The sequence below is a fragment of the Zootoca vivipara genome, chromosome 2 (assembly GCF_965207765.1).
Source record: "Zootoca vivipara chromosome 2, rZooViv2.hap1.1, whole genome shotgun sequence".
NCBI lineage: Eukaryota > Metazoa > Chordata > Lepidosauria > Squamata > Lacertidae > Zootoca > Zootoca vivipara.
Window position 1 is genome coordinate 120,320,430 of NC_142584.1, and position 27,998 is coordinate 120,348,427.

Sequence of the window (27,998 nt, forward strand, 5' to 3'; positions counted from 1 at the left end):
CTCTTTCTCCTCTCGGCCCATCCGCCTCCACTGCTCGCTCTTCCGAAGTCTTTTTCTGCAGTAGGAAGAGCAGAGCCTCTAAAGCTCCTCCTTTTCCCCCGCCTGCCTGGAGACGTCAACCCCATAGAGCTACGAAGGGGAAGAGCAGCCCCTCCCTGTGCTCGGTTGAGAACCTGCACTGAGGATTTCCCCAGGACTTGCATGGGAGGCGCCTGGGTCGGGTGGGGGTGGGGGGTGCCCCCATCTCCTTTAGGACTGAGAGGGGGGCCAGTTCTTCCCTATTCAGTTCTTCCTATATACTGGATGCTCAGGGACCCTCCCAGTACGCCAATTTTTTAAAAAAAATCTCGCCCACTTACCACAGTTTATCTTTTAGTGAGTGAAACAAACAACAAGGGAAGTTTCATTAACAAAAAAGAAGCTTGTGAAGGAAAGTGGGTCAGGAAATGCGTTTTCCTGTGCAGAAGTCAACTTATTTACTTAAACTATAACTATAACCTGCCTGAGGCTTAAGCGCAGTGTTACTTAGCCTCTCTTTACTCAAATACCAATCTGAAGAAGTGTTCATGCACATGAAAGCTCATACTAATGACGAACTTAGTTGGTCTCTAAGGTGCTGCTGGAAGGAATTTGTTTATTTTGTTTCAAATATCAGTTGTTATACTTCAATTTCTGCTACTTACTTATGAGAGGTGGTTCAGTTAAATAATACAACACATCTTACTTCCCCTATCAATGCCGCCCTGGTTACAGGTAGGTAGCCGTGTTGGTCTGGATCGAAGTAAAATAAAAAAAATCCTTCAGTAGCACCTTAAAGACCAACTAAGTTTTTATTTTGGTATGAGCTTTCGTGTGCATGCACACTTCTTCAGATAACCGCCCTGGTTCATGAGTGAGGGGCATTTTTCCTCAGCCCCCCCCCCTCTCTCAGCAACCCCACTCCTGAGGTAATTCCAAAATGGCATAGCAGACCCAGGGGATCCCTTCCCCCCTTGTGATTGGCTTGGGGGGAAGGGCGGATTTGATTTAAAATCAAACTGATTTAAATCACGATTTTAATCACTAGTCAGTAAGGCTTGATTTAAATCATAGTTTTCTACATAAAGACTAATTCTTGCTGGTATAACTTTAATATGCAAAATAAAAAAATTCCTCCAGTAGCACCTTAAAGACCAACTAAGTTTTTATTTTGGTATGAGCTTTCGTGTGCATGCACACTTCGTCAGATACACTTTGGTTTGGTTGGAACTGGACAGCTCTGCAGCCTGTGGAAAGGTTGCAAATGTCCTGCCTGAGCCAGATGAATGAAAAAGCCTCATGAAATTTCAAGTGTATTTCAAGGTTTCAAGTGTATCTGAAGAAGTGTGCATGCACACGAAAGCTCACACCATTGGTCTTTAAGGTGCTACTGAAGGAATTTTTTTATTTTGCTTCGACTCAGACCAAAACAGCTACCTACCTTTACTATGCAAGTAGATGAAGATTTTTAGAATAACTACTTTTCATATTAGATTTTTACCCCCAGTTTAATAGGTTAATCATTCATATTTGGACAACTTTTCTGTTGTACTTAGGAAGGAGAAAAATAATCATTACCTTAATAATAACAATTTAAATAGATTTATTCAACTGAAACAATAACATTACAGCCTATGTTATTTGCTTAAAAAACATCCATGTTTGTTAACTAATTTGGCTAAACAAAAACAAAATATATACCGGTATATTTTAAGAAACATAGACTGTCATCCCAGCCTAAACATGAAAAACTTAAATACTGTCCACTCAAAAAAATCAGAAAAACTTTAAGGTCTTTTTCTCAACTCTGCTCATGTTATAACATTTTTGCTGTGAAGAAGAGGCATGTGATCTCTGTTGAGTCAAATTCAGTTTTGAGAACTGCAAAAGTAAACCAAGCATCTGTGGTAATATATTGTAGGCAGAGAAACTGCCCAATAATTTTACAAAAACCTCTGGAAGAGCATGACATTGTGAATGGATTAATGGAATTTATTTACCCAAAAAATTAAACATATAAAACCTTATTCTACATAATTAAAAAACTAATCTTTATTTCATGATGGAATAACCTTTGGATGGTAATATATTTTCCTCAAAAAGCATTTTATTTTTTAAAAAAACCGATTTAAATGTTTAAAAAATCCAATTTATTTGAATTTTTTTTTAAATCATTTATTTTTATCCACCCTGCTTGGGGGTATTCTCTCCCTAGAAGAACTGCTTCCTCCGGACTGGAAGGAGACCCAGGGGGAGCCTGAATCCCCCCAGGATTTCCTTCTCCTGCCTCAAAGTCAGACCTTTCGAGACACCCCTGTCAGTAGACCTTCCCCAGACCCCCAACCGGGTCTCCCTATCCAAGCTGGGAGGGTTTTTCCTTTCAGTATGAACAGTCTCCTCAGAGTGGGTGTTCAACTCAAACTAGAACCAGTTCTCCCTCAGACAAATCCTACCCTCACCGCCCCAACTCCCACCTCCAAAAAAATCCTTCTCCATCTTCTCTCAAATCAAACTCTCTCCCTCAGAAATGGCCCCTTTTGTTTTCCCTCCAAAAGTGCTGTTGGCCAATCAGAGAGAGGCTCCATACCTCTGGTGGAATTTCTGGGGGACTGAATGGCCAGACTCTGGCTCTGCTGTCAGTCACACTTCAGCCTGACAACAACCAGTACAGGTCAGCTGTACTGACCACAACCACCAGACCTACTAAAGGTCAATACTTTCAGAGGAAAACCTCAGGATTCGGGAATACCCACATATCTACATCGCCTTGGGATTCGCAATATAGCAGTTATAAGAGCAGAGGTGGCAAAATCAAGAGCTTGCCTCTGAGAGGAAAAGTGTGTTGGGCTACTTTGTGAAAGTTCATTCCAGAAACTAGGAATCACTTTGGAGAAGGCATTACCCAGGAAGGAACTGGGTGAGGGAAATCTGACTACATCTTTAAAAACAGTTCATTTCAGGCTTTATGATACATGGTACGGTAATAATTTGCTTCCTCCTCCTCCTTCTTTGGTGATCCCTCATAGCCGAATATGTGTTTGTCTTCCACGAACACGGTCTTAACGGTGTATCCATAGGTGATTGTGGAGGCCAATTCTGGAGCCACACGTCCTTCCACAGTGAGGACCTGAGAAGTAGCTCGGGGGTGGGGGGAACTGAGCGCCACACTGCAGGGAGTACCACTTAACTGTGCCAGAGCCATGTGTCTCTCCTAGGAGTGATGTGGTGACTTGGACGCATGCAGGCTCTGCGCTGCCCAAAAAATAAGCAGGCGTCTGCTGGGTGCAGGGGCAGAAGAGGGCTCAGGAACTGGGATTCTGGTGCACCCTGCCCTGCTATCTACGCTGCTGGTGGGGACATAGGTTTCCAGGCAGGAGTTGGTTGTGGTGAGGGTTGACTAAATGTGCCTGCCTCTTAGCACACTTCCCCCTTTCATCATCAGTTTGAGAGCCTTCAAAGTCCACGACACCTTTGCTAAAGGCTGTTCTCCAATTGGAGCACTCGCAGGTCAGAGTTCCCCGATTGTCAGTGCTTCTAGTACATATTTTCTAAGGTTCATGTCCAGGGGAGGGAATAACACTAAAAGAAAAAGGCAACAAAGGGATAGAAAAGCTCAACGTCCGGAAGGGACCCAGTTTATTTTGAGATAAGCTATTGCTATAGCGTCAGTGACTCCAAGCCAGCAGTTCTTTTTAAAATAGCTTTGATAGAAATGTACAGGCATTAGCTCATAGAAGTTATACATGAGAGGCAAGGTCACAGGTGTCTTGGGTGTCCAGGTGTCTTGGAATCTTAGGATTAACGTTTCACTCGCTTTTTGTCTGTCTGCCAATCCTTAGCATACCATTCCCATAGCTTCCTACGCCTGGAAAACTCAAGGTGAGAACAGTTGGTCACATAAAGGTGCTATTTCTAAAATGATTTAAACAGTTGTTAGAATGATAAGGGGATGGGAGTCGGGAAGTCCACATAGCATAGAAATTCTTACATTACATATGTTAGATTCCATCACAGAGAGTAGTTGCAGATATTACAAAGTTAAATGGGTTAATCAACAGCCTCCAGCACATGATCCAATGGGAAAGGGAGATTCGTGTCCACCACAATCGTACTGCCTGCTTCAAGCTGCTACTTGAGTGTCACTGACCGTGACGGTCTCAGATCTCCTGAGGTACAGAGGTGCAGCCCAGCCACAGAGAGGAGGCCCTGGGTGCCAGGGCTCAAACTTTCTTTCTTTAATCCTTTATTCCTGCTGCCACAGGAGATAATGTTCTAACTGAACATTCAGTCCTTCAAATAAGCAAGAATGAGGAGTTGTAGCACAACTATCAATTCCTAAAACTATGCAGGGGTTTCAACATTACTTTATGTACATAAGAAGATTGTTTCACTCTTTCTGTGTCTTATTTGTTCATTTAGTGTAATTACAACAGTAGGTGTTATACGATTATACCGTTGTATACTACTAATTTAACCAACCCTGCTTCCAAAGCATAATGACTTTCACCCTCTTAATTTCCACAATGCTCTATTAGCAATCCCAAAACACCAACATTTCCAAATCTCTCAACTGAAGACCCAACTTCAGCCGACTCAAAGAGCATCAACATTCCCACCAGCATTGCAGATTCACGCTCTCTGCAAACTTCAAACAGTTCATGACCTATTATATTTCATTTACTATTGTGAGACATTACCTTCATTACTTTAAAACATGCGTAAAACTTTACATGCAGACACCAGAAAATAACATATACTCTATGGATTTAATGGTTGATGTATATTATGATCTTCCCTCCAACTCAAGCTCCTTCCACACTCCATGCATTAAAATGGTTTATTCACATGCGAGTTCACTATTCTTTTGAGAGGTTTTCAATCTGACTGAAGTTCTTTTCATCTATATACAGTATATATAAATGCAAACTGGGCATGTGGGTTAGACTCCACTTTTCTCCGAAACTGCTTGACCGATTGCGGTCAAATTTGGACACAACATCACATGCGAATATGCGTAGATAGATGTCACACCTATGGCAGGAAAGCAGGTAAAACCCACTGCTTCCAAACACAAAACTCAGCCGGGGATGCTGGGAAATAGAACCCAGAAGCTCACAGTGCCTTTCCCAAGGGTGGGGGTAAGGTATGGCAATACAGGGCGGAGGCCTTGGCTCGCATTTACATACTAGGCTGAGCCGAGGCCTACAGACTTTACAGACTAGGCTGAGTGGAGCCCTGGGTGGGGGCTGGATAGGTCATGGGTTGAGCCAGGGTGGGGGGAGTCACAGGGATGACCCGGGGGTAGGGGGAGGAGGGGACGGGATACCTCATGGGTCGCAACAGGATGGGAGGTATCACAGGGATGAGGCACAACAATGGGGGGGGGACACATAGCCCAAGGGGGAAGGGACACATCCTCACCCTTTCCCGGGAAACAAGGACCCTGAGTCAGGCACAGCAACGCGTGACCGGGCCAGCTAGTACTCAATAAATTTAAATTGTTTCTCCCCTGCGTGAATCCACTGTTCTAGTTACAGGTAGCTAGCCGTGTTGGTCTGACGAAGTCGAAACAAAATAAAAAAATTCCTTCCAGCAGCACCTTAGAGACCAACTAAGTTTGTCATAGGTATGAGCTTTCGTGTGCATGCACGTTCTTAGGGAAGCTCTTAGCACACACAACCCACACATTTAATTTCCTCCTCCCATGAGTGTATTCGCTGATGTATTTTAAAATGTCCAAATTCACTGCAGCTCTTCCAACTCTCTATAAATGAGTTCGTGTGTATTTTAAAATGTCCACTGACTGAAGCGCTTTCCACACCCAATTCATTTAAACGATTTCTTCCCTGTGTGAGTACGCTGATGTATTCTAAGGGTTCCACTTTGACCGAAGCTCTTTCCACACTCCATACAGTTAAATGGCTTCTCCCCTGTATGAGTTCGCTGATGGTTTCTGAGGTTCCCATTATTACGGAAGTTCTTTCCACACTCCAAACATTTAAACGGTTTCTCCCCTGTATGAGTTCGCTGGTGGCTTCTGAGGCTTCCATTCTCAGTGAAGCTCTTTCCACACTCCATACATTTAAATGGTTGTTCCCCTGTGTGAGTTCGCTGATGCTTTCTAAGGCTTCCACTTTGACTGAAGCTCTTTCCACACTCCGTACATTTAAATGGTTTCTCCCCTGTGTGAGTTCGCTGATGGCTTCTGAGGTACTGATTATTAATGAAGCTCATTCCACACTCCTTACATTTATAGGGTTTCTCCCCTGTATGAGTTCGCTGATGCATTTTAAAATGTCCACCTTGACTGAAGCTCTTTCCACACTCCATACATTTAAATGGCTTCTCCCCTGTGTGAGTTCGCTGATGGCTTCTGAGGTTCCCATTATTACGGAAATTCTTTCCACACTCCATACATTCAAATGGTTTATCCCCTGTGTGAGTTCGCTGGTGTATTTTATAGTGTCCGCTTTGACTGAATCTCTTTCCACATTCCATACATTTAAATGGTTTCTCCCCTGTATGAGTTCGCTGATGGCTTTTGAGGTTCCCATTATCACTGAAGCTCTTTCCACATTCCATACATTTAAATGGTTTCTCCCCTGTATGAGTTCGTTGATGTAGTCTAAGCTTACCGCATTCACTGAAGCTTTTTCCACAATCCATACATTTAAATGGTTTCTCCCCTGTGTGAGTTCGTTGATGTACTCTAAGGCTTACACTATAACAAAAGCTCTTCCCACACTCAATACACTTAAATGGTTTCTCCCCTGTATGAGTTCGATGATGCATTTTAAGGGTTTCATTATGACCGAAGCTCTTTCCACACTCCATACATTTAAATGGTTTCTCCCTTGTGTGAGTTCGATGATGCATTTTAAGGGTTCCACTTTGACTGAAACTCTTCCCACACTCCATACATTTAAATGGTTTTTCCCCTGTGTGATGTCTTTGGTGTAGCCTAAGATTTTTGGTTGAAGTGAAGCTCTTTTCACACACTATACATTTATGTGGTTTCTCTCCTGTGTGAGTGCGTTGATGTAATTTAAGGTTTCCCTTTATATTGAAGCTCTTTCCACAGTGCATACATTTAAATGGTTTCTCCCCTGTGTGAGTTCGATGATGCATTTTAAGGGTTTCACTATGACCAAAGCTCTTTCCACACTCCATACATTTAAATGGTTTCTCCCCTGTGTGAGTTCGTTGATGCATTTTATAGTGTCCACTTTGACTGAAGCTCTTTCCACACTCCCAACATTTAAAGGATTTATCCCCTGTGTGAGTTTGCTGATGTATTTTATAGTGTCCACTTTGACTGAAGCTCTTTCCACACTCCCAACATTTAAATGGTTTCTCCCCTGTGTGAGTTCGCTGATGTATTTTATAGTGTCCACTTTGACTGAAGCTCTTTCCACATTCCAAACATTTAAATGGTTTCTCCCCTGTGTGAGTTCGTTGATGTATTGTAAGGGCTCCTCTCTGATTGAAGCTCTTTCCACACTGCATACATTTAAATGACTTCTCTCCTGTGCGAGTTTGTTGATGTTTCTTAGGAGTTTCACTCCAGTTCAAGCTCTTTCTGCACTTCATAGTTTCAAATGTTTTCTCTACGGCTTGAAACATTGATGTTAACTAAGTGCACACACCAGCTGAAGCATATTACACACATTTTCATATTCTCTTCATTATTCCCAGTGAAATTGCAGGTGGCCTCTCAGAATTCCGAATGCCTTCTCTGTTTCCTGTTTGCCAGTGGAGGGAATTTTTTTGTTAGCGTTTAAAAGGAGAAGAAAAATGAACTTTTTAATTAAACATCTCCTAGATTTTTCCCTCTGCTCTGTCCAGGACTCTCTCACTTTCCTTTCTCCTTTGGGGTGGGAGGCTAAAGGAATATGTGTGACACTGAAAAGGTGAATTCTAATGGTAAAGACTTTCAGAGGAAAATATCCTTTGGAATTATATACGGATAAGTTCCCCTTTAATTAATAATAATAGTTGTTGTTGTTTTTGTTGTTGTTCTTCTACCCCGCCCATCTGGCTGGAATTCCCCAGCCATTCTGGGTGGCTCCCAAACAGAATATTAAGAACACAATAAAACATCAAACATTAAAAACTTCCCTAAATAGGGCTGCCTTCAGATGAACTGATGATATGTCAACACTCACAAAAGATGAATGGATTGCTTAAAGACATAGACTTTGTTTGGATAAATATACTTATGTTCGTAATGAGTTCACAGAGAATATAGTAGGTTTCTAATAACTATATATGCAGTACGAGAATAAGATTAGTAATTCTTGCACTTTTTTCTCTTCTCTCTCACTTATATTTTCTCACTTTATTTTCTATAACTGAAATGATATTTGTTATTCAGATGCCTACATGTAAACCCTCCAGCAATGGGCATTGTCTACCATGATCTTGGGTCCTTTACCCTTGAAGCCCACTATACTGGCAAAGTGCATGCATCTATTCTCAATTTATGCCAATGGATTGTATTGCAGGTTTTAACTCACTCTACCAAAACCAGAAGTTATAAAGATCATTTCAATATATAATTGATATATAAATCCCAAAAGCATTTTCACAGCACCCTCTATGTACCACAATTATTAGCGCAAGTTAAAGGGTAATGAACATATTATTACTTATGTTTTTGTGGGCTGAGTCCACACCTGAAGGTGTTGAATGATTTGTGAAGGACCCTGTGTAAGAGGCAGGAAAGGGACGATCTCCCATGGTTTGGAGCTGCAAGAAGAAAGGAAGGCTCCCAGGTGAGGTTCCCCCCTTTCTGTGTGAGACTTGGGTTAATTTTTCCGTGTATAAGACTATATTTCCCACCCCAAAAAAGTTTTAAATTGGGGGTCGTTTTATACACAGAATGTTGAAAATATTTATTTCTTAATTTTGGGCTCAAAAATACACAGGGGCATATTATACAGGGAAATACATGGGGGCATGTAAACTGATATATGAAAGCTAGGATCTAAATGGCACGTTTAGATTAGATTAGATTAGATTATTGGCGCAACGTAATATCTAGTTGCGCTTTCTGTATAACAAGAATGCAAAGCTGATAATGGATGAACTGCAGCTAAACTCTGAAGAAAAATGAACTTCAGCAGAAAGCAAGCCTAACCTTATTTTTTTAGTTACAGGTAGGTAGCCGTGTTGGTCTGAGTCGAAACAAAATAAAATTCCTTCAGTAGCACCTTAAAGACCAACTAAGTTTTTATTTTGGTATGAGCTTTTGTGTGCATGCACACTTCATCAGATCATGCGGCTCAATGTGGTGCCTTCCATAGTTCTAGTTACAGGTATCTGATGAAGTGTGCATGCACACGAAAGCTCATACCAAAATAAAAACTAAGTTGGTCTTTAAGGTGCTACTGAAGGAATTTTTTTATCTTATTTTTTAAAACATTGCCTAGGTTCTCCGCTCTGCTCTTTATGTCTCCCTGAGGAAGTGTGGCCGGAGAATGGGCCATTTGATCTCATGCCTGTCTTGTGATACAGAACTATCCCAGTGGAAATTCTCTGTCCAGGACTCTCTCATTTTCCTTTCCACTTTGGGGTTGGTGACAAAGGGAATATGTGTGACCCTAAAAAAGCTGAATTCTAACGGTCAAGACTTTCAGAGGAAAATATCATTTGGAATTATATACCAATTGTATGGAAGCTGTCAACTGGATTACAAAAAGTGGATTATGCGTTTCCTAAATGTGGCCAAGAGACTGATACTGATGAATTATTCATACCCCAGCCACTCTGGGCAGCTCCTAACAGAATTTTAAAAACATGACAAAACATCAAACATTAAAAACTTCCCTAAATAGGGCTGCTTTCAGATGGATTGACAATATGACTGCAATCACAAGGGCTGGATGGATTGCTTATAGACTTAGACTTTTGAGAAACATATAATATAGTAGGTTTCTAATGACCACGTATATAGTATGAGAATAATCAGTTACTTCCCAGCTACCAGCGTTCTTCTCCATCCACCTTCAGAGGAATTATTCATCTGAATCCCAGGGGATGGGAATCACGGGTGGGGAGGGAGCTTTTGCCCTCAGGCCCTGCTGGTGAGTTTCTCCTGGGCTGCTCACTCTGAGAACAGGATGCTGGAAAAGAGGGGTCCTCTTGTGTTGGGGACTGGCATAAAAACTAGGTCAGTTGTTCTCAGAAAACAACTATCTATGTTAATTATCTGCATGAGGAGAGTTTAAGGGAGTTGCCCACCACCTGCGAGGTCAAAGAAATAAAGTCATTTGGCCTGCACTGTTTCCATGGAAATTGAAAAAGTGAAACTGAAATTAAGAGGGGAGTCTGTGCACTATGACTTTAATGACTCACACTTTCCACCTGGATTGTGACTGTTTCAGGACTGAGAGCGAAATATTTTCAAGCATTCAGATGTAAACCATTCTACTTGAAGCCTGGAATGTCATGTGGATTTCTACCTCTTCTTCATGCTTTAGTTTCCTGCGCTCTGAATGCTGCTGCGTATGTGAACTTTGCTGAGAGGCCAGTTTGGGGAAATAGTGTTGGACCCAAGTAGTCAGTGAATTATGAGGGAAATAAAAATATTCCTTAATATCCTACAAATCTGGAAAGGCTCTTTCTATGTTCCTACACACTGAAATGAGACACACAAAGATACAGTCTCACAGAAAAGTGGAAGTACAGACCTCTCAATTGGTCCAGGACAACGTCTCTGTATTTTTCTGTTTCAATGGAGATGAGCTCAGACTGGTGTATCAGAGTCTCTCCTAAGTGGAATAAATGAAACAGAAGTGCTATTGATGTCCTATGTGATTGTTAAAGTATTCAGAAATATTCATCTTTAGAAGCAAAGCCAAAAGTATCTGGCAGCAAATTAAAGTCCAATAAAGATATGATGACTCTTGTTTTTGTGGGCAGCAGTCCAATGATGTAGGCAAGAAAGCTCATTTCCCCATTAACCTGTCTCTTTGTAGATTTTGCAGGTTTACTTCAGAAATTGTACCGAGGATGTACCACAATTATCAGCACAAGAAAAGTTACAGGTGGACAAAATCACAGTTTGTAAGATTGGCAAGTTGACCCACCTTGCTTGTTATACTGGCAATCCTCATCCTGCAACCCAGTCAGATGTGCAGCATATAAATGAATTATTATTGTTATTCAGATGCCTACATGTAAACCCTCCAGTGATGGGCATTGTCTATCATGATCTTGGGTCCTTTACCCTTGAAGCCCACCAGACTGGGAAATGAACATTGCTACTTACCGTGGTAGGTTCCTTCTCTGCAGGGAGGAAGGGGAGTCCCGTGTGAGTTGTCAACACCCCCTCTCCCCTGGAAGGAAGTAAAACTTTTGAGATGGGCAAGACCTTGCCAGTTCAGTTTGTGCTTAAGCAGGTAACTGTATAGCAAGAAAAACAACAGAACAGGAAGAAAAAGGAAGACAACTTCTTAGGATAAAGGAATTCAGTGGTCCCACAGTGGGACATTTTACTCTGGCGAGCTCCTAAGGGTCCCTGTCATTTATTTTACCCAATATTGAACCAGAGCAGATCTCCAACTTTTAGTTAGCAGAGTAAAAACTTAATCACATTGCCAGATTCCCAGAAAATAGACCAGGGACATTTCATTTTCATCCAGCAGTGTTTTTCTGCTACTGACGGCAATCAGCATAACGGTCACAAATCCAATACATGAGTATTGGTACTGTCCATAAGAAATCCAGTTGCAGCAGGCTCAACTTAAACTTATAATAAGACTAAACACTAAGCATCCTATGTACCAGGGCTACCCTCTTGAAACTTTAACCTCCTGCCAGTACAGAGGTGGGCAAGGACCATGCACACAAAAGCTCATACCAAAATAAAAACTTAGTTGGTCTGTAAGGTGCTACTGGAAGGAATTCTTTTATTTTTTTCGACTACGTCAGACCAACAGGGCTACTTACCTGTCTCTTGAAAGTCTGACCTCCTGTCAGTACAGAGGTGGAAGGACCACCCACATGGGGACCCCCTTCCTGCACTAACGTGAAACTCAAAGCCTGAGGGGGGGGGGAGTTTCCGGTAACTTAAGGAAGGTGTTTCCTCCCAGGATCTCCCTACCTTTTCTCTCCAATGGCTGGACTTGGTAGAAAGAAGAGTCCTCCGTCTGGAGCCCCCAGCGTCTTGTCAGAGCACCTAAGGGGGAGGGGATTCCGCTTCCCGGAAAGAAGTGGGTGGGGAAATGGGATCCCCCTGTTCAGGGATCCCTTCCTATCCCTCTCTCAGAGGCAGATTTCTAGGCAGGAAGGGGAAAGCTAAGGCAGCCCCCCCCCCGGAGATTCCCCCGCCCGCCAGCGCACAAGATGGAGAAATCTCTTCCCAAAGGCCACGTGCCCCTCTCTCTCTCTGTTTGGCAGGGCTCCCCTCCCCAGGAAATGCTTCCATTGATCCCTCAGCCCCCCCCCAACTTTTCCTGCCCTCCGCTCAGAAACCCCCCCTTGGCACCGCTCACCCCGAGCGCCCACACCTCTCCCTCCGGAGGGGCCTCACAAGGCGAGCAGGGGGGGGGGAGAAGGAAGGAAGGAAGGAAGGAAGGAAGGGGGGTCTCTATCCAGGCCTCTCTCTCGCCCTTCCATTGATTCCCTCCCCCCCCCCCCCAGGAGCTAATGTGCGGGGCCGGGGTGCTTCAAAGCAGAAACCCTGCAAGGACTTGTCCCTTTCTCCCCCCTCCCCATTTCACCTCCTCCCTTCCCCATCGCTGCATCTTTACCTCTTTCTCCTCTCGGCCCATCCGCCTCCATTGCTCGCTCTTCCGAAGTCTTTTCCTGCAATAGAAAGAGCAGAGCCCCCCCCCTCTAACGCTCCTCCCCCCTGCCTGCCTGGAGACGTCAACCCCATAGAGCTACGAAGGGGAAGAGCAGCCCCTCCCTGTGCTCGGATGGGATCTTGCACTGAGGATTTTTCCAGGACTTGCATGGGAGGCCCACTTACCACAGTTCATCTTGTAGTGAGTGAAACAAACAACAAGGGAAGTTTTATTAACAAAAAGAAGTTCGTGAAAGAAAGTGGGTTAGGAAATGCGTTTTCCTGTGCAGAAGTCAACTTATTTACTTAAACTATAACTATAACGTGCCTGAGGCTTAAGCGCAGTGTTACTTAGCCTCTCTTTACTCAAATACCAGTTGTTATACTTCAATTTCTGCTATTTACTTATGAGAGGTGGTTCGGAGGGGCACTTTTCCTCAGCCCCCCACTCTTGAGGTAATTCCAATTTGGTCTAACAGACCCAGAGGACCCCCTCCCCCCTTGTGACTGGCTGGGGGGGGTCTTCTCTCCCTATAGGAACTGCCCCCTCCAGACTGGAAGGAGACCCAGGGGGAGCCTGAATCCCCCCAGGATCTGCTTCTCCTGCCCCAGACCCCCTACCGGGTCTCCCTATCCAAGATGGGAGGGACTTTTGCCATTGACAGTCTCCTCACAGTGGGTGTTCAACTCAAATCAGAACAGGTTCTCCCTCAGACAAATCCTATTTCCCCCCCCCAACTCCCAAAAATCCCTCTCCATCTTCTCTCAAATTAAACTCCCTCAGAAATGGCCCCTTTTGTTTTCCCTCCAAAAGTGCTGTTGGCCAATCAGAGAGAGGCTCCATCCCTCTGGTGAAATTTATGGGGGACTGAATGGCCAGACTCTGACTCTGCTGTCAGTCACACTTCAGCCTGACAACCAGTACAGGTCAACTGTGGGCAATTTCTGTCCCTGACCACAACCAGCAGACCTACAAAAGGTCAATACTTTCAGAGGAAAACCTCAGGATTCGGGAATCCCCACATATCTACAAAATCAAGAGCTCGCAAAATCAAGAGCTCGCCTCTGAGAGGAAAAGTTTTGGGCTACTTTGTGAAAGTTCATTCCAGAATCTAGGAGCCACTTTAGAAAATGTATTGCCCAGGGAGGAACTGGGTGAGGGAAATCTGACTACCTCTTTAAAAACAGTTCATTTCAGGCTTTATGATACATGGTAAGAATTTGCTTCCTCCTCCTCCTTTAGTGATCCCTCATAGCCGAATATGTTTATCTTCCATGAACACAGTCTTAACGGTGTGTCCATAGGTGACTGTGGAGGCCAATTCTGGAGCCACATGTCCTTCCACAGTGGGGACCCGAGATGTAGCTAGGGGGCGAGGGGAACTGAGCGTCACACTGCAGGGAGTGCCACTTACCACAACTAAGCCATGTGTCTCTCCTGGGAGTGACGTAATGACTTGGGGTCTGCAGGGTGCAGGGGCAGAACAGGGCTCAGGCCCTGGGATTCTGGTGCACCCTGCCGCCCCGGGTAGTGGCTAGCTACGCCGGTGGTGGGGACATAGGTTTCCAGGCGGGAGTTGGTTGTAGTAAGGGTTTACCAAATGTGCCTTCCTCTTAGCACACTTCCCCCTTTCGTCATGAGTTTGAGCACCTTCAAAGTCCATGACACCTTTGCTAAAGGCTGTTCTCCAATTGGAGCACTTGCAGATAAGAGTTCCCCGATTGTCGATGCTTCTAGTACAGTGGTACCTCTACTTACGAATTTAATGCGTTCCGAACGCACATTCGTAAATAGAAAAAAATTGTAAGTCGAATCCCATAGGAATGCATTGGGAGAAAAAATCCGTAAGTCGAAGCAACCCTATCTAAAAATTCGTAAGTAGAAAAAATCCTATCTAAACCGCATCCAATATGGCGGACGGAGCTCCATTCATAAGTCGAAACATTCATAAGTAGTTATTCGTAAGTAGAGGTACCACTGTACATATTTTCTACGGTTCATGTCCAGGGGAGGGAATAACACTTCAAAGAAAAAGGCAACAAAGGGATAGAAAAACTCAACGTCCGGAAGGGACCCAGTTTATTTTGAGATAAGCTATTGCTATAGCGTCCAAATCAGGAGTTGATTTTAAAATAGCTTTGAAAGGAATGTAGAGGCATTACCCGTGTTTCCCATTTTTAAAGACACCGTCTTAAAACTTTTTTTCCTAAAAAAAACCACAGGGTGGCTTATTTTCGGTGGGTGTATTTTTTTATTATTATTACTGTAAGTCAGGCGTGGCCAACTCCCAAGAGACTGATCTACTTTCAGAATTAAAATCTGGCAGTGATCTACCCCCGTTTTTAGGGGTTTTGCTCAAAGTTGTTGAGCTTTTTTTAGGGAGAAGAGGAGGGGATGGGTGATGCAGCCTGCACGGAAAGAAGACTGGGGTGTGGGATGGGTGAGGGAGATGCTGCCTGCACAGATGGAAGACTGGGGTGTGGGGTGAGGGAAGGAGCGGAGGACGCAGGCCGGGGGGAGAAAGAGGTGGTGAACGCTCAGCACCGTCATCCTGGATTCCTCCGCAGCTGTTCTACCCTTCGTAGCCCGCCATAGACACAGAGGCCTCTCTGCCGGTTTGCAGAGGCTCGGGGCGCTCTGCACGCGCTGCTGGGTGCCGACCCAGCAAGCCTCCTCCACCTCCTACCGTGGCTGGCGTGCTGGGTCCCACTGGGTGGCTGGGGCGCTTGGTCTCGCTCCGCGGAGGTATGGCTTATTTTCGGGGTATGTCTTATATTTCATAAACACTTAAAAATCCTGCTATGGCATACTTTATGACTACGGCTTAAAATGTGGGAAACACGGTAGCTCATAGAAGTTATACATGGTCACAGGTCAGGGAGCTAAAACACTTTTTCTGTCCGTTATCTTGGGTGTCCAGGTGTCTTGGAATCTTAGGATTAACGTTTCACTCACTTAATTTTTGTTTGTCTACCAAGACTTAGCATACCATTCCCATAGCTTCCTATGCCTGGAAAACTCCAGGTGAGAACAGTCGGTCACATAAACGTGCTATTTCTAAAACGATTTAAACAGCTGTTAGAATGATAAGGGTGTTGGGGTTCTGTATCCCACGGTGCAGCCTTTGGGGCAGTCACAAGACTGCATGTTTACTTTCCAGACAGATGTACAGTTGGAGTCACGGGAGACGGAAGTCTGTTGTATTCTGTTTCCTGCTTACTGCTTTCGGTTCCCCCCCCTGCTCTTCTCTCGGACACGAGAAGACATGTTTTACTACTCTCTGTACTTTGTAGTTTAGCAATAAAAGTAGTTTGTGCACACCTCAGGGTTCACTGCTGTGCTAATTGAGTAATTATCCTCTGCAACACGTGCCTGGGAGCTCGCATGCCTCAGGTTGTAAATCATTCGTCAGGATGGGGCAAGAGGTGCCGGAATCCGGAGCGTTCTTCTCACCCCCAGGCCAGTTCCTGACAAAGGGGATGGGAGTCAGGAGTTCAGAAGTCCACATAGCATAGAAATCTTACATTACATAGATTGCATCACAGAGAATAGTTGTAGATATTACAAAAATACATACATTTCATTCAGTGCTAAATTACAGTGGAACCTCTACTTACGAATTTAATGCGTTCCGAATGCACATTCGTAAGTCGAATAAATTTGTAAGTTGAATCCCATAGGAATGCATTGGGAGAAAAGATTTGTAAGTCAAAGCAACCCTATCTAAAAATTCGTAAGTAGAAAAAATCCTATCTAAACCACATCCAAGATGGTGGATGGAGCTCCGTTCGTAAGTCGAAACATTCGTAGGTTAAGATATTCGTAAGTAGAGGTTCCACTGTATATGAAATCTATTGTTTGCTTGTTAAATGGGTTAACCAACAGCCTCCAGCACAACATGATCCAAGGGGAAAGGGAGATTGGTGTCCACCACAATCGTACTGCCTGCTTCAAGCTGATACTTGAGTGTCACTGACCGTGATGGTCTCAGATCTCCTGAGTTACAGAGGTGCAGCCCAGCCACAGAGTGGAGGGCCTGGGTGCCAGGGCTTAAACTTTCTTTCTTTAATCCTTTATTCCTGCTGCCACAGGAGATAATGTTCTAACTGAACATTCAGTCCTTCAAATAAGTAAGAATGAGGAGGAGTTGTAGCACAATTATCAATTACAAAAACTATACAGGGGTTTCAACATTACTTTATGTACATAAAAAGATTACTTCACTCTTTCTGTGTCTTATTTGTTCATTTAGTGTAATTACAACAATAGGTGTTATACGCTTGTTTGTATACTTCTAATTTAACCAATCCTGCTTCCAAAGCACCATGACTTTCACCCTCTAATTTCCACAATGCTCTATTAGCAACCCCAAAATGCAGCCAAGAGATAGGAAAATTCAACATCCGGGACCCAGTTTATTGGGAGATAAGCTATTGCAATAGTTCCAGCGACTCAAAACCAGAGGTTCATTTTAGTACAACTTTGAGAGGGTTTTTAGAGAAAGGTATAGGCATTAGCTCATAGAACTTATACATGTAAGGGAAGGTCACAGGTTAAGGAGCTAAAACTGTTCTTCTGACCATTATTTTGGGTATCCTGGTGCCTTGCTGTCTTAGGATTTACATTTCACTCGTTTATTGTCCATCTCCCTGACAACCAGACCTTTAGAAAGTCCTTAGCTTTCTGACAGCAAGAGCTGTTCGGCAGTGGAATTTGCTACCAAGGAGTGTGGTGGAGTCTCCTTCTTTGGAGGTCTTTAAGCAGAGGCTTGACAGGCATATGTCAAGAATGCTTTGATGGGGTTTCCTGCTCGGCAGGGGGTTGGACTGGATGGCCCTTGTGGTCTCTTCCAACTCTATGATTCTATGATTCTAGCTTACCATTCCAATAGCTCCCAACGCCTGGGAAGAAGACTCAAGGGAAGAAGAGTCTGTCACATAAATTTTCTATTTCTAAACTTTATAAACAGTAGTTCAAAAGATAAGTGGGTGAAAGTCGGGGTTGAGAAGTCCAAGTAGCCTAGAAATAATTAGAGCCCTGATACATTCATTTACTGGTACGTTATATTAATTCTATCATATTCTAAATGGGTTAACTACTTTTACAACAGGCACACCAGTTCAGTCTCAACTTGAGAGGTTGCAAAACGTGGGGGCAGATACAGAAGGAAGATCCAGCCCCCCCCAAGAGAAACAAGGCTGCAGGAGCTCGTCTAGAACACTCTCATATTTATATTTTCTCAATTTGCTATCTATCTTAGTTTAATGAAGAGATAGAATAGGGAAGTTTAAAAATTAAGATCAATATAGAAATATGGCCCAACTGTCAAGAACAGAGGGCTAAAAAGTATGAATATATGTTTCTCTTATAGTCATTGTTGTAATAAGTTATATTTGCTAAGAATGAATATGGATGATATGAGTATATTTTCGTATGTGTATTGTAATATAGGCATTTGTGCAGGACACTCTTAAGCCTACCTGGCACAGTGGTGCAAGGATCTATCGGGAGCCCCCCCCCTTCCCTCCCTCCTACACGCTCCTTGGAGAGCACAAACGGGGCCACCGTGCGGCTCCTCCACCCCCCCAAAGATCACTAAGCCGGAGGCGGCAACAGCAGCGGCAGAAAGGGAGGCAGGGGCGCTGCCACCTCGCCTCCGCCTCTGCCTGCTCAGCCGAAGCAGCTGCGCGGTGCTGCCGCCCAGGGAGCCTTGGTTGCCGCGCCAATGGGAGGCTCGCGGCCGGCTTGCCCGCAGTCCGAGAAGAGGCGGGCGAGAGCGGTGCTGCAGGAGGAGACTCTGGGCACGGCTCGGCAGGGCAGAGGCGCCCTCCAAAGCGCCCTCCAGGCCGTGGTGACTGTAGCCTCTATGGCTAAGACGCCTCTGTGTTTGTGTTTTGTTTTGTAAGTGTATTGTAGGTTTGTATGTTGGTATGTTAGTATTTGTAGTATGTTTTGTATGTTGGCGGTTGTTTGAAATATAATAATAATAATAATAATAATAATAATAATAGTAATAAAATTGAACAATCTTTCCCTCCAAGCCGTTTTAATGGATCCTTCTCTAGGAGCACTTGGAGAAGCCACAGGCTCTTGGGAAGGAGAGAGTAGCAAAGGATGCCTCGGAGCGCCTCTGGAGAAGTTATTGACAGCACCCAAAACAGAATCACCCACCATAGGCCATGTTTCTCTCTACCACCTTCTCTCCCCCATGGTTGCTTTTTCTCCATCTAGAGGAGTGGGCATGGGGGGTCTCTTTCACACCCCCTCTGGACACCCCAGGAACCCTTGCTTTCTTCATTCCTCTTTTCCTGCTGCCACTGGAAATAATGTTTTATCTGAAAATTGCGCCCTTCAGAGAACCAAGGATGAGGAAGTGTTGTAACACAATTAGTTTATCAATTATAAAAACTACAGAAGGGCTTTATGCACATAAGAAGATGGCCTCACTCTTTATGTGTCTTCATTGTTCATTTAGTGTAATTACAAGCATGGGTGTTATACTCCTGTTCCTGTACTACCAATTTAACTAACCCTGCTAACAAAGCATCACAACATTAACCCTCTGTTTTCCTCAAAGCTCTATTAGCAACCCCAAAACACCAACATTTTCAACTCTCTCTACCAAAGACCGATCTTCAGTCGACTCAAAGAGCATGAACATTCACCACCAGGATTGCAGATTTACAGTTCATGACATTTTATATTGCATTTACTATTGTGAGACATCACCTTCATTACTTGAATACAGTGGTACCTCGCAAGACGAATTTAATTCATTCCGCGAGTCAATTCGTTTTGCGAAAAATTAATCTTGCAAATCGCAGTTTCCCATAGGAATGCATCAAAAAAAAAATTTTGCCCATAGGAACGCCTTAATTAAATTTCAATGCATTCCTATGGGAAACTGCGATTCGCAAGACGAATTCCACGCAAAACGAATTCGTCTTGCGAAAAATTCCTCTTGCAGGGCATTCGTCTTGCAAGGTACCACTGTACATGGGTACAAATTTACATGTAGACACCAGAACTTCACATATACTCTATGCATCTAACGGTTGATGTATATTAAGATCTGCAGTCAAACTGAAGCTCCTTCCACACTCCATGCATTTAAATGGTTTCTTCCCATGCAAATTCACTATTGTTTTGCAAGGTTTTCACTCTGATGGAAGCTCTTTCCATACTCCATATATTTAAATGATTTCTCGCCGTTGCATGTCTATTGATGTTTTCTATGTGCTCCACTATCAGTAAGCTGTTCGCACACACAATCCTCACATATAAATGCTTTTTTTCCTGCTGCGAATGTTCTCTGGTGTCTTTAAAATGTCCACTTTGACCGAGGCTCTTTCCACACTCCATACATTTAAATGGTTATTCTCTGGTGTGAGTTCGCTGGTGATTCTTAAGGTGTACACTTTGACGGAAGCGCTTTCCACACTCCATACATTTAAATGGTTTCCCCTTTGTGTGAGTCCGTAGATGGCTTCCAAGGGCTCCACTTTGACTGAAGCTCTTTCCACACTCCAAGCATTTAAATGGTTTCTTTCCTGTGTGAGTTTGCTGATGTAATGTAAGGTTTCCACTACGAGTAAAGCTCTTTCCACACTCCATACATTTAAATGGTTTCTCCCCTGTGTGAGTTCTTAGGTGTCTTTTATAATTTCCACTTTGACTGAAGCTCTTTCCACACTCTATACAGTTATATGGGTTCTCCCCTGTGTGCGTTCTTTGGTGCAGTCTAAGGTTTCCACTATTCCTGAAGGTCTTTCCACACTCTGTACATTTAAATGGTTTCTCCCCTGTGTGAGTTCTTTGGTGACTTCTATAATTTCCACTTTGACTGAAGCTCTTTCCACACTCTATACAGTTATATGGGTTCTCCCCTGTGTGAGTTATTTTGTGCAGTCTAAGGTTTTTGGCTGAAGTGAAGCTCTTTCCACATTCCATGCATTTAAATGGTTTATCCCCTGTGTGAATTCGTTGATGTATTCTAAGGGTTCCACTATGACTAAAGCTCTTTCCACACTCTATACATTTAAATGGTTTCTCCCCTGTGTGAGTTCTTTGGTGTGTTCTATAATTTCCACTTTGACTGAAGCTCTTTCCACACTCTATACAGTTATATGGGTTCTCCCCTGTGTGAGTTTTCTGATGTAATCTAAGGCTTCCACTTTGATTGAAGCTCTTTCCACATTCCATACATTTAAATGTATTATCCGTGTGAGTTTTCTGATGTGATCTAAGGTTTCCACTTTGACTGAAGCTCTTTCCACATTCCATACATTTAAATGGTTTCTTCCCTGTGTGAGTTCGCTGATGTATTGTAAGGGTATCCCTACGACCAAAGCTCTTTCCACATTCCATACATTTAAATGGTTTCTCCCCTGTGTGAGTTTTTTTATGTGTTCTATAAGTTCCACTTTGACTGAAGCTCCTTCCACAATCTACACATTTATATGGTTTCTCCCCAGTGTGAGTTCTTTGGTGCAGTCTAAGGTCTCCACTTTGACGGAAGCTCTTTCCACACTCAATACATTTAAATGGTTTCTCCCCAGTGTGTATTCTTTGATGGGTTCTAAGTGCTCCACGGTGACTGAAGCTCTTTCTACACTCCATACATTTAACTGGTTTCTGTCCCTTGGGAGTTTGTTGATGTTTCCTAAGAGTTTTGCTCCAGTTTAAGCTCTTTTTGCACTCCATAGCTTTAGATGGTTTCTCTTCTGTTGAGTTCATTATTGTAAACTCAGTGTTCACACTAGCAGAAGCACATTATATAAATTTTAACGTTGTCTACATTTGTTGTTGTTTAGATGTTTAGTCGTGTCTGACTCTTCGTGACCCTATGGGTCAGAGCATGCCATTGTCTCTTCAGAATTCGGATTGCCTTCTCCTTTGGGGGGAAAGAAAATCCTTTTAGGGTTTCAAGGAAGAGGGAAAGGGTACTTAACACAAAGTGAGTCTAATTAACACCACCGTCTTTGTTTTTTAGTATCTCCTAGATTCTCCCCTCTCCTCTGTGTCTCCCTGAGGAAGTATGGCCAGGGAATGGGCCACCTGATCTCATGCCTGTCTTGTGATACAGAACTACCCCAGTGGAAGTTCTCTGTCCAGGACTCTCTCACTTTCCTTTCTCCTTTAGGATGGGTGGCTAAGTGAATATGTGTGACACTGAAAAAGCTGAATTCTAACATTCAAGACTTTCTTTTAAAAATAAATAAATTATAATTAAATACGTTTTAGAAATTACCAAAAAAATCCAAAAACATTAAGTAGTAAGAAAAGGTTAATCAAATACCAAGAAAAAAACAATTGCTTCTCGCAAATAAGTATTGTCCCTCCCTCCCTCCACCACCACCACCACCACCCGCACACCCCATAATGATTTCCAGCCTTTCTTGTATTGCACTTTTATATTCTTTGTTCTTATATATACCTATGTCCATATTTTCCTCTTTTGATAATTTGTTTGAACCTTCACAAACCTGCTACAAGATCAGCATTCTCTGCAAAACCTGCTATATAATCCTTAAATTCTTTCCAATCTTTATCTCTTTTGTGTTCATTTATTCCTTTAATATCTGCTATTTTTGTTGCCAAATTATAATACAATATCATTTTTATTTGCCAATCTTATTTACTGGGTTGTTGTTGTTTAGTCGTTTAGTCGTGTCCGATTCTTCGTGACCCCATGGACCATAGCACGCCAGACACTCCTGTCTTCCACTGCCTCCCTTTACTGGGTATTCTGTCACTTTTCCAATTACTTGCTATGAGACGTCTGGTTGCTGCTGACGTGTACATTAGTATACACGTCTATTTTATTAGTATACATGTATCTTTCGCTGGAATCTCCTCATCTAGCATTCCAAATAAAAATAATTCTGGATTTTCCTTAAAAGAAAATTTGAGCATCTTTTTAAGTTCTTTATAAATCATCTCCCAACATTTCTTAATCTCTTTACAGTACCACCAAATATGTATATATATACCAATTTCATTCTGACATCTCCAACATACATTATTGCTTCAGTTATACATTTTTGCTATTTTTTCCGGCGTTAGGTGCCACCTATATTGCATTTTCATTAGGTTTTCCTTTAAATCATAATTGAGCGTAAATTTTGTGTCTCTCTGCCACAAATTTTCCCATTTTCCTAACAGAATTGTTTTCCCTAAATCCTGTCCCGATCTTATCATTGTTTCTTTTACTTGTTTGTCTTTGGTTTCCCATTCCAATAATAAACCGTAAAGATTTTTTTAATGTATTTATCCTTGCCCCTTATTAATATTTCATCTAATTTAGAAATTTCTTTATTAAAGCCGATTTTTATATCTTTTTGAAATATTTGATTAATTTGAAAATGTTGCAACCAACTACCCAGTTAAGGTTTGATTGCATTATATTATATGTGTGACACTGAAAAAGCTGAATTCTAACAGTCAAGACTTTCAGAGGAAAATATCCTTTGGAATTATATACCAACTGTATGGAAGCTGTCATCTGGATTACAAAATGGATTATGTTTCCTAAATGTGGCCAAGAGACTGATACTGATGAATTAGAGGAATAAAGATATGTTTCCCCTTAATCAATAGTAATAATAATAATAATGATAATAATAATAATAGTAATAATTAATCATTTATACCCCGGCCATCTATACCCCGGTCAGTTACTTCCCAGCTACCAGCATTCTTCTCCATCCACCTTCAGAGGTATTATTCATCTGAATCCCAGGGGATGGGAATCACGGGTGGGGAGGGAGCTTTTGCCCTCAGGCCCTGCTGGTGAGTTTCTCCTGGGCTGATCACTCTGAGAACAGGATGCTGGAAAAGAGGGGTCCTCCTGCGTTGGGGACTGGCATAAAAACTAGGTCAGTTGTTCTCAGAAAACCACTATCTATGTTAATTATCTGCATGAGGAGAGTTTTGGGGAGTTGCCCACCACCTGCGAGGTCAAAGAAATAAAGTCATTTGGCCTGCATTGTTTCTATGGAAATTGAAAAAGTGAAACTGAATTTAAGAGGGGAGTCTGTGCACTGTGACTTGATGACTCACACTTTCCACCTGGATTGTGACTGTTTCAGGACTGAGAGCGAAAGATTTTCAAGCATTCAGATGTAATTTGACAGTAGTAAACCATTCTACTTGAAGCCTGGAATGTCATGTGGATTTCGACCTCTTCTTCGTGCTTCAGTTTCCTGCGCTCTGAATGCTGCTGCGTGTGTGAACTTTGCTAAGAGGCCAGTTTGGGGAAATAGTATTGGACCCAAGTAGCAGTGGGAAAGTTCGCTTCAGGTTAAGTACGCTTCGGGTTAAGTACAGACTTCCGGAACCAATTGTGTACTTAAACAGAGGTACCACTGTAACAATATTCCTTAATATCCTACAAATCTGGAAAGGCTCTTTCTATGTTCCTACACACTGAAATGAGACACACAAAGATACAGTCTCACAGAAAAGTGGAATTACAGACCTCTCAATTGGTCCAGGACAACGTCTCTGTATTTTTCTGTTTCAATGGAAATGAGCTCAGACTGGTGTATCAGAGTCTCTCCTAAGTGGAATAAATAAAACAGAAGTGCTATTGATGTCCTATGTGATTGTTAAAGTATTCAGAAATATCTATCTTTAGAAACAAAGCCAAAAGTATCTGGCAGACAATTAAAAGTCCCCTAAAGATATGATGACTCTTGTTTTTGTGGGCAGCATTTCGATTGATGTAGACAAGAAAACTGATTTCACCATGAACCTGTGAGTCTCTTTGTAGATTTTGAAGGTTTACTTCAGAAACTGTACCAAGGATGTACCACAATTATCAGCACAAGAAAAGTTACAGGAGGACAAAATCACAGGATTCCTATAAACTATAATCCCACCCACTTCTCTCTTACACAGTTTGTAAGATTGGCAAGTATTGTTAGGATTTAATAGTAGATTCTGTTCCACCTTAAACAGGAACAGGCTTGGAAGAGGATGTTGAATGTGTCACATGATGTATACTTCCGTTTGTTGTACTATTGTAATGTTAGTTTCTGTTGCTTTTGCTTTGCTGATGAAGAAAGACACGTTTGGTCTATCTTCCGAGATGCTTTAGAATAAACGCTTGTAAATATGCAAGGACTTCTCTCTGAGTTTCTTCTTGTTGCTGCTGCTGCTGCTGCCAAACCACGCTAACGCTGGAAATGAACTCTGCAGATAACGTGTCCAGACTCTGGGAGCCTGGATCGTGTTACAGTTGGCTACCGGAGGGAGAAGACACCCAGCAGATGCTTACCGGGGGGGGGGGGGGCTTGGTGGCCCAGGTCTTCTGCGTGTATGCTAACAAGTATAACCTTGCTTGTTATACTGGCATTCCTCGTCCTGCAACCCAGTCAGATGGGCAGCAAATAAATGAACTATTATTGTTATTCAGATGCCTACACCTAAACCCTCCAGCAATAGGCATTGTCTATCATGATCTTGGGTCCTTGAAGTCCACCAGACTGGGAAAGTGCATACATCTCTTATCTTTTGATGCTGATGCATTGTATCACAGCTTGTAACTCACTCTACCAAAAACAAGAAGTAACAGAGATGCTTTGAATATATCTAGGAGCTATGAATCCCGAAAGCATTTCCATAGCACCCTCCAACCATTGTTTTGGACCGCTGTACAACAGCATCCATGATCAGTTGTGCAGTGGAAAGTGAACATTGCTACTTACTGTGATAGGTTCCTTCTCTGCAGGGAGGAAGGGGGTCCCGTGTGAGTTGTCAAGAACCCCTCTCCCCTGGAAGGAAGTCAAACTTTTGAGATGGGCAAGACGACCCCCTTGCCAGTTCAGTTTGTGCCAGTCCAGTTTGTGCTTAAGCAGGTAACTGTATAGCAAGAAATAAACAACAGAACAGGAAGAAAAAGGAAGACAACTTATTGGGATAAAGGAATTCAGTGGTCCCACAGTGGGACATTTTACTCTGGGGAGCTCCTAAGGGTCCCTGTCATATATTCCACCCAATATTGAACCAGAGCAGATCTCCAATGTATAGTTAGCAGAGTAAAAACTTAAATACATTGCGGGATTCTCAGAAAATAGACAAGAGTCATTTCTTTTTCATCCAGCAGAGCTTTACTGTACTGAAGGCAAATCAGCATAACGGTTAATTCCCAAACCGGAATTAAGATTGCCGGAAGAAATATCAACAACCTCAGGTATGCAGATGACACAACCTTGATGGCAGAAAGTGTGGAGGAATTGAAGAACCTTTTAATGAGGATGAAAGAGGAGAGCGCAAAATATGGTCGGAAACTCAACATCAAAAAAACCAAGATCATGGCCACTGGTCCCATCTTCGTGACCCCATGGACCATAGCACGCCAGGCACTCCTGTCTTGCACTGCCTCCCGCAGTTTGGTCAAACTCATGTTCGTAGTTTCGAGAACACCGTCCAACCATCTCGTCCTCTGTCGTCCCCTTCTCCTATTGCCCTCAATCTTTCATGGGCGGCATATAAATGAACTATTATTGTTATTCAGATGCCTACATGTAAACCCTCCAGTGATGGGCATTGTCTATCATGATCTTGGGTCCTTTACCCTTGAAGCCCACCAGGCTGGGAAAGTGAACATTGCTGCTTACCGTGATAGGTTCCTTCTCTGCAGGGAGGAAGGGGGGTCCCGTGTGAGTTGTCAACACCCCCTCTCCCCTGGAAGGAAGTAAAACTTTTGAGATGGGCAAGACCTTGCCAGTTCAGTTTGTGCTTAAGCAGGTAACTGTATAGCAAGAAAAACAACAGAACAGGAAGAAAAAGGAAGACAACTTCTTAGGATAAAGGAATTCAGTGGTCCCACAGTGGGACATTTTACTCTGGGGAGCTCCTAAGGGTCCCTGTTATATATTCTACCCAATATTGAACCAGAGCAGATCTCCAACGTATAGTTGTTGTTGTTGTTTAGTCGTTTAGTCGTGTCCGACTCTTCATGACCCCATGGACCAGAGCACGCCAGGCACTCCTGTCTTCCACTGCCTCCCGCAGTTTGGTCAAACTCATGTTTGTAGCTTCGAGAACACTGTCCAACCATCTCATCCTCTGTCGTCCCCTTCTCCTAGTGCCCTCCATCTTTCCCAACATCAGGGTCTTTTCCAGGGAGTCTGCTAATGTATAGCAGAGTAACAACTTAAAACACATTGCAGGATTCTCAGAAAATAGACCAGAGGCATTTCTTTTTCATCCAGCAGAGCTTTACTGCTACTGAAGGCAAATCAGCATAACGGTCACAAATCCAATACATTGAATATTGGTACTGTCCATAAGAAATCCAGTTGCAGGAGGCTCAACTTAAACTTACAATAACTTATAATAAGACTAAACACTAAGCATTCTATGTACCAGGGCTACCCTCTGGAAAGGTTTGACCCCCTGCCAGTACAGAGGTGGGCAAGGACCATTCACACGGGACACCCCTTCCTGCACTCACGTGAAACTCAAAGCCTGAGGGGGGGGAGTTTCCGGTAAATTAAGGAAGGGCTTTCCTCCCAGGATCTCCCTACCTTTTCTTTCCAATGGCTGGACTTGGTAGAAAGAAGAGTCCTCCGTCTGGAGCCCCAATGGGATCCCCCTGTTCAGGGATCCCTTCCTATCCCTTTCTCAAAGGCACATTTCTTGGCAGGAAGGGAAAAGCTAAGGCAGCCCCCCCCCCCCGGAGATTTCCCCGCCCGTCAGCGCACAAGATGGAGAAATCTCTTCCCAAAGGCCACGTGCCTCTCTCTCTCTCTCTGTTTGGCAGGGCTCCCCACTGATGCTTCTATTGATCCCTCAGCCCCCCAACTTTTCCTGCCCTCCTCCCTCCGCCTCCCCTGCGCCCAGAAACCCCCCTTGGCACCGCTCGCCCCGAGCGCCCCCACCTCTCCCTCCGGAGGGGCCTCACAAAGCGAGCAGGGGGGAGGGAAGGAAGGGGGGGTCTCTACCCAGGCCTCTCTCTCGCCCTTCCATTGATTCCCTCTCTCCCCCCAGGAGCTAATGTGCGGGGCGGGGGTGCTTCAAAGCAGAAACCCTGCAAGGCCTTGTCCCTTTCTCCCCCCTCCCCATTCCACCCCCTCCCTTCCCCATCGCTGCATCTTTACCTCTTTCTCCTCTCGGCCCATCCGCCTCCACTGCTCGCTCTTCCGAAGTCTTTTTCTGCAGTAGGAAGAGCAGAGCCCCCCC

General features: G+C 43.5%; 3 protein-coding genes across 11 annotated transcripts in view; all 3 read right to left on the bottom strand.

Annotated features, from left to right (window-relative positions):
- Window positions 1–27,978, bottom strand: part of LOC132591139 (uncharacterized) — a 38,207-nt gene extending 10,229 nt beyond the window's left edge. For 3 of the 5 annotated variants that reach the window (XM_088664128.1, XM_088664131.1, XM_088664129.1), the window contains exons 1-8: window positions 27,917–27,978; window positions 26,432–26,565; window positions 25,520–25,673; window positions 24,289–24,369; window positions 12,774–16,276; window positions 11,291–11,424; window positions 10,710–10,790; window positions 1–4,308 (exon numbers count right to left, since the gene is read on the bottom strand). The gene's annotated coding sequence lies outside the window, so the exon portion shown is untranslated. The remainder of the gene's footprint in view (window positions 4,309–10,709; window positions 10,791–11,290; window positions 11,425–12,773; window positions 16,277–24,288; window positions 24,370–25,519; window positions 25,674–26,431; window positions 26,566–27,916) is intronic. The other 2 variants (XM_088664130.1, XM_088664132.1) reach the window with 2 other exon arrangements.
- Window positions 3,623–27,978, bottom strand: LOC118081432 (uncharacterized). Of its 2 annotated transcripts, XM_088663932.1 has the most exons (8): window positions 27,917–27,978; window positions 26,432–26,565; window positions 25,520–25,673; window positions 24,289–24,369; window positions 12,774–16,276; window positions 11,291–11,424; window positions 10,710–10,790; window positions 3,623–7,760 (listed from the first exon to the last, which is right to left on the bottom strand). In XM_088663932.1, the coding sequence occupies exon 8, from the start codon at window positions 7,639–7,641 to the stop codon at window positions 5,845–5,847; it is 1,797 nt and encodes a 598-aa protein (XP_088520058.1). In that variant the 5' UTR covers window positions 7,642–7,760; window positions 10,710–10,790; window positions 11,291–11,424; window positions 12,774–16,276; window positions 24,289–24,369; window positions 25,520–25,673; window positions 26,432–26,565; window positions 27,917–27,978; the 3' UTR covers window positions 3,623–5,844. The 2 variants fall into 2 exon arrangements, with proteins under 2 accessions (XP_088520058.1, XP_088520059.1); XM_088663933.1 differs by lacking the exon at window positions 10,710–10,790.
- On the bottom strand, window positions 17,205–27,978 carry LOC118080156 (uncharacterized). 4 transcript variants are annotated; one of them, XM_060268740.2, is made up of 5 exons: window positions 27,917–27,978; window positions 26,432–26,565; window positions 25,520–25,673; window positions 24,289–24,369; window positions 17,205–21,702 (listed from the first exon to the last, which is right to left on the bottom strand). In XM_060268740.2, exon 5 carries the CDS (start codon window positions 21,543–21,545, stop codon window positions 20,184–20,186), a length of 1,362 nt encoding a protein of 453 aa, XP_060124723.2. In that variant the 5' UTR covers window positions 21,546–21,702; window positions 24,289–24,369; window positions 25,520–25,673; window positions 26,432–26,565; window positions 27,917–27,978; the 3' UTR covers window positions 17,205–20,183. The 4 variants fall into 4 exon arrangements, with proteins under 4 accessions (XP_060124723.2, XP_088520250.1, XP_060124731.2 ...); XM_088664124.1 differs by lacking the exon at window positions 26,432–26,565; XM_060268748.2 differs by lacking the exon at window positions 24,289–24,369.
- Window positions 27,979–27,998: the final 20 nt, after the last annotated feature.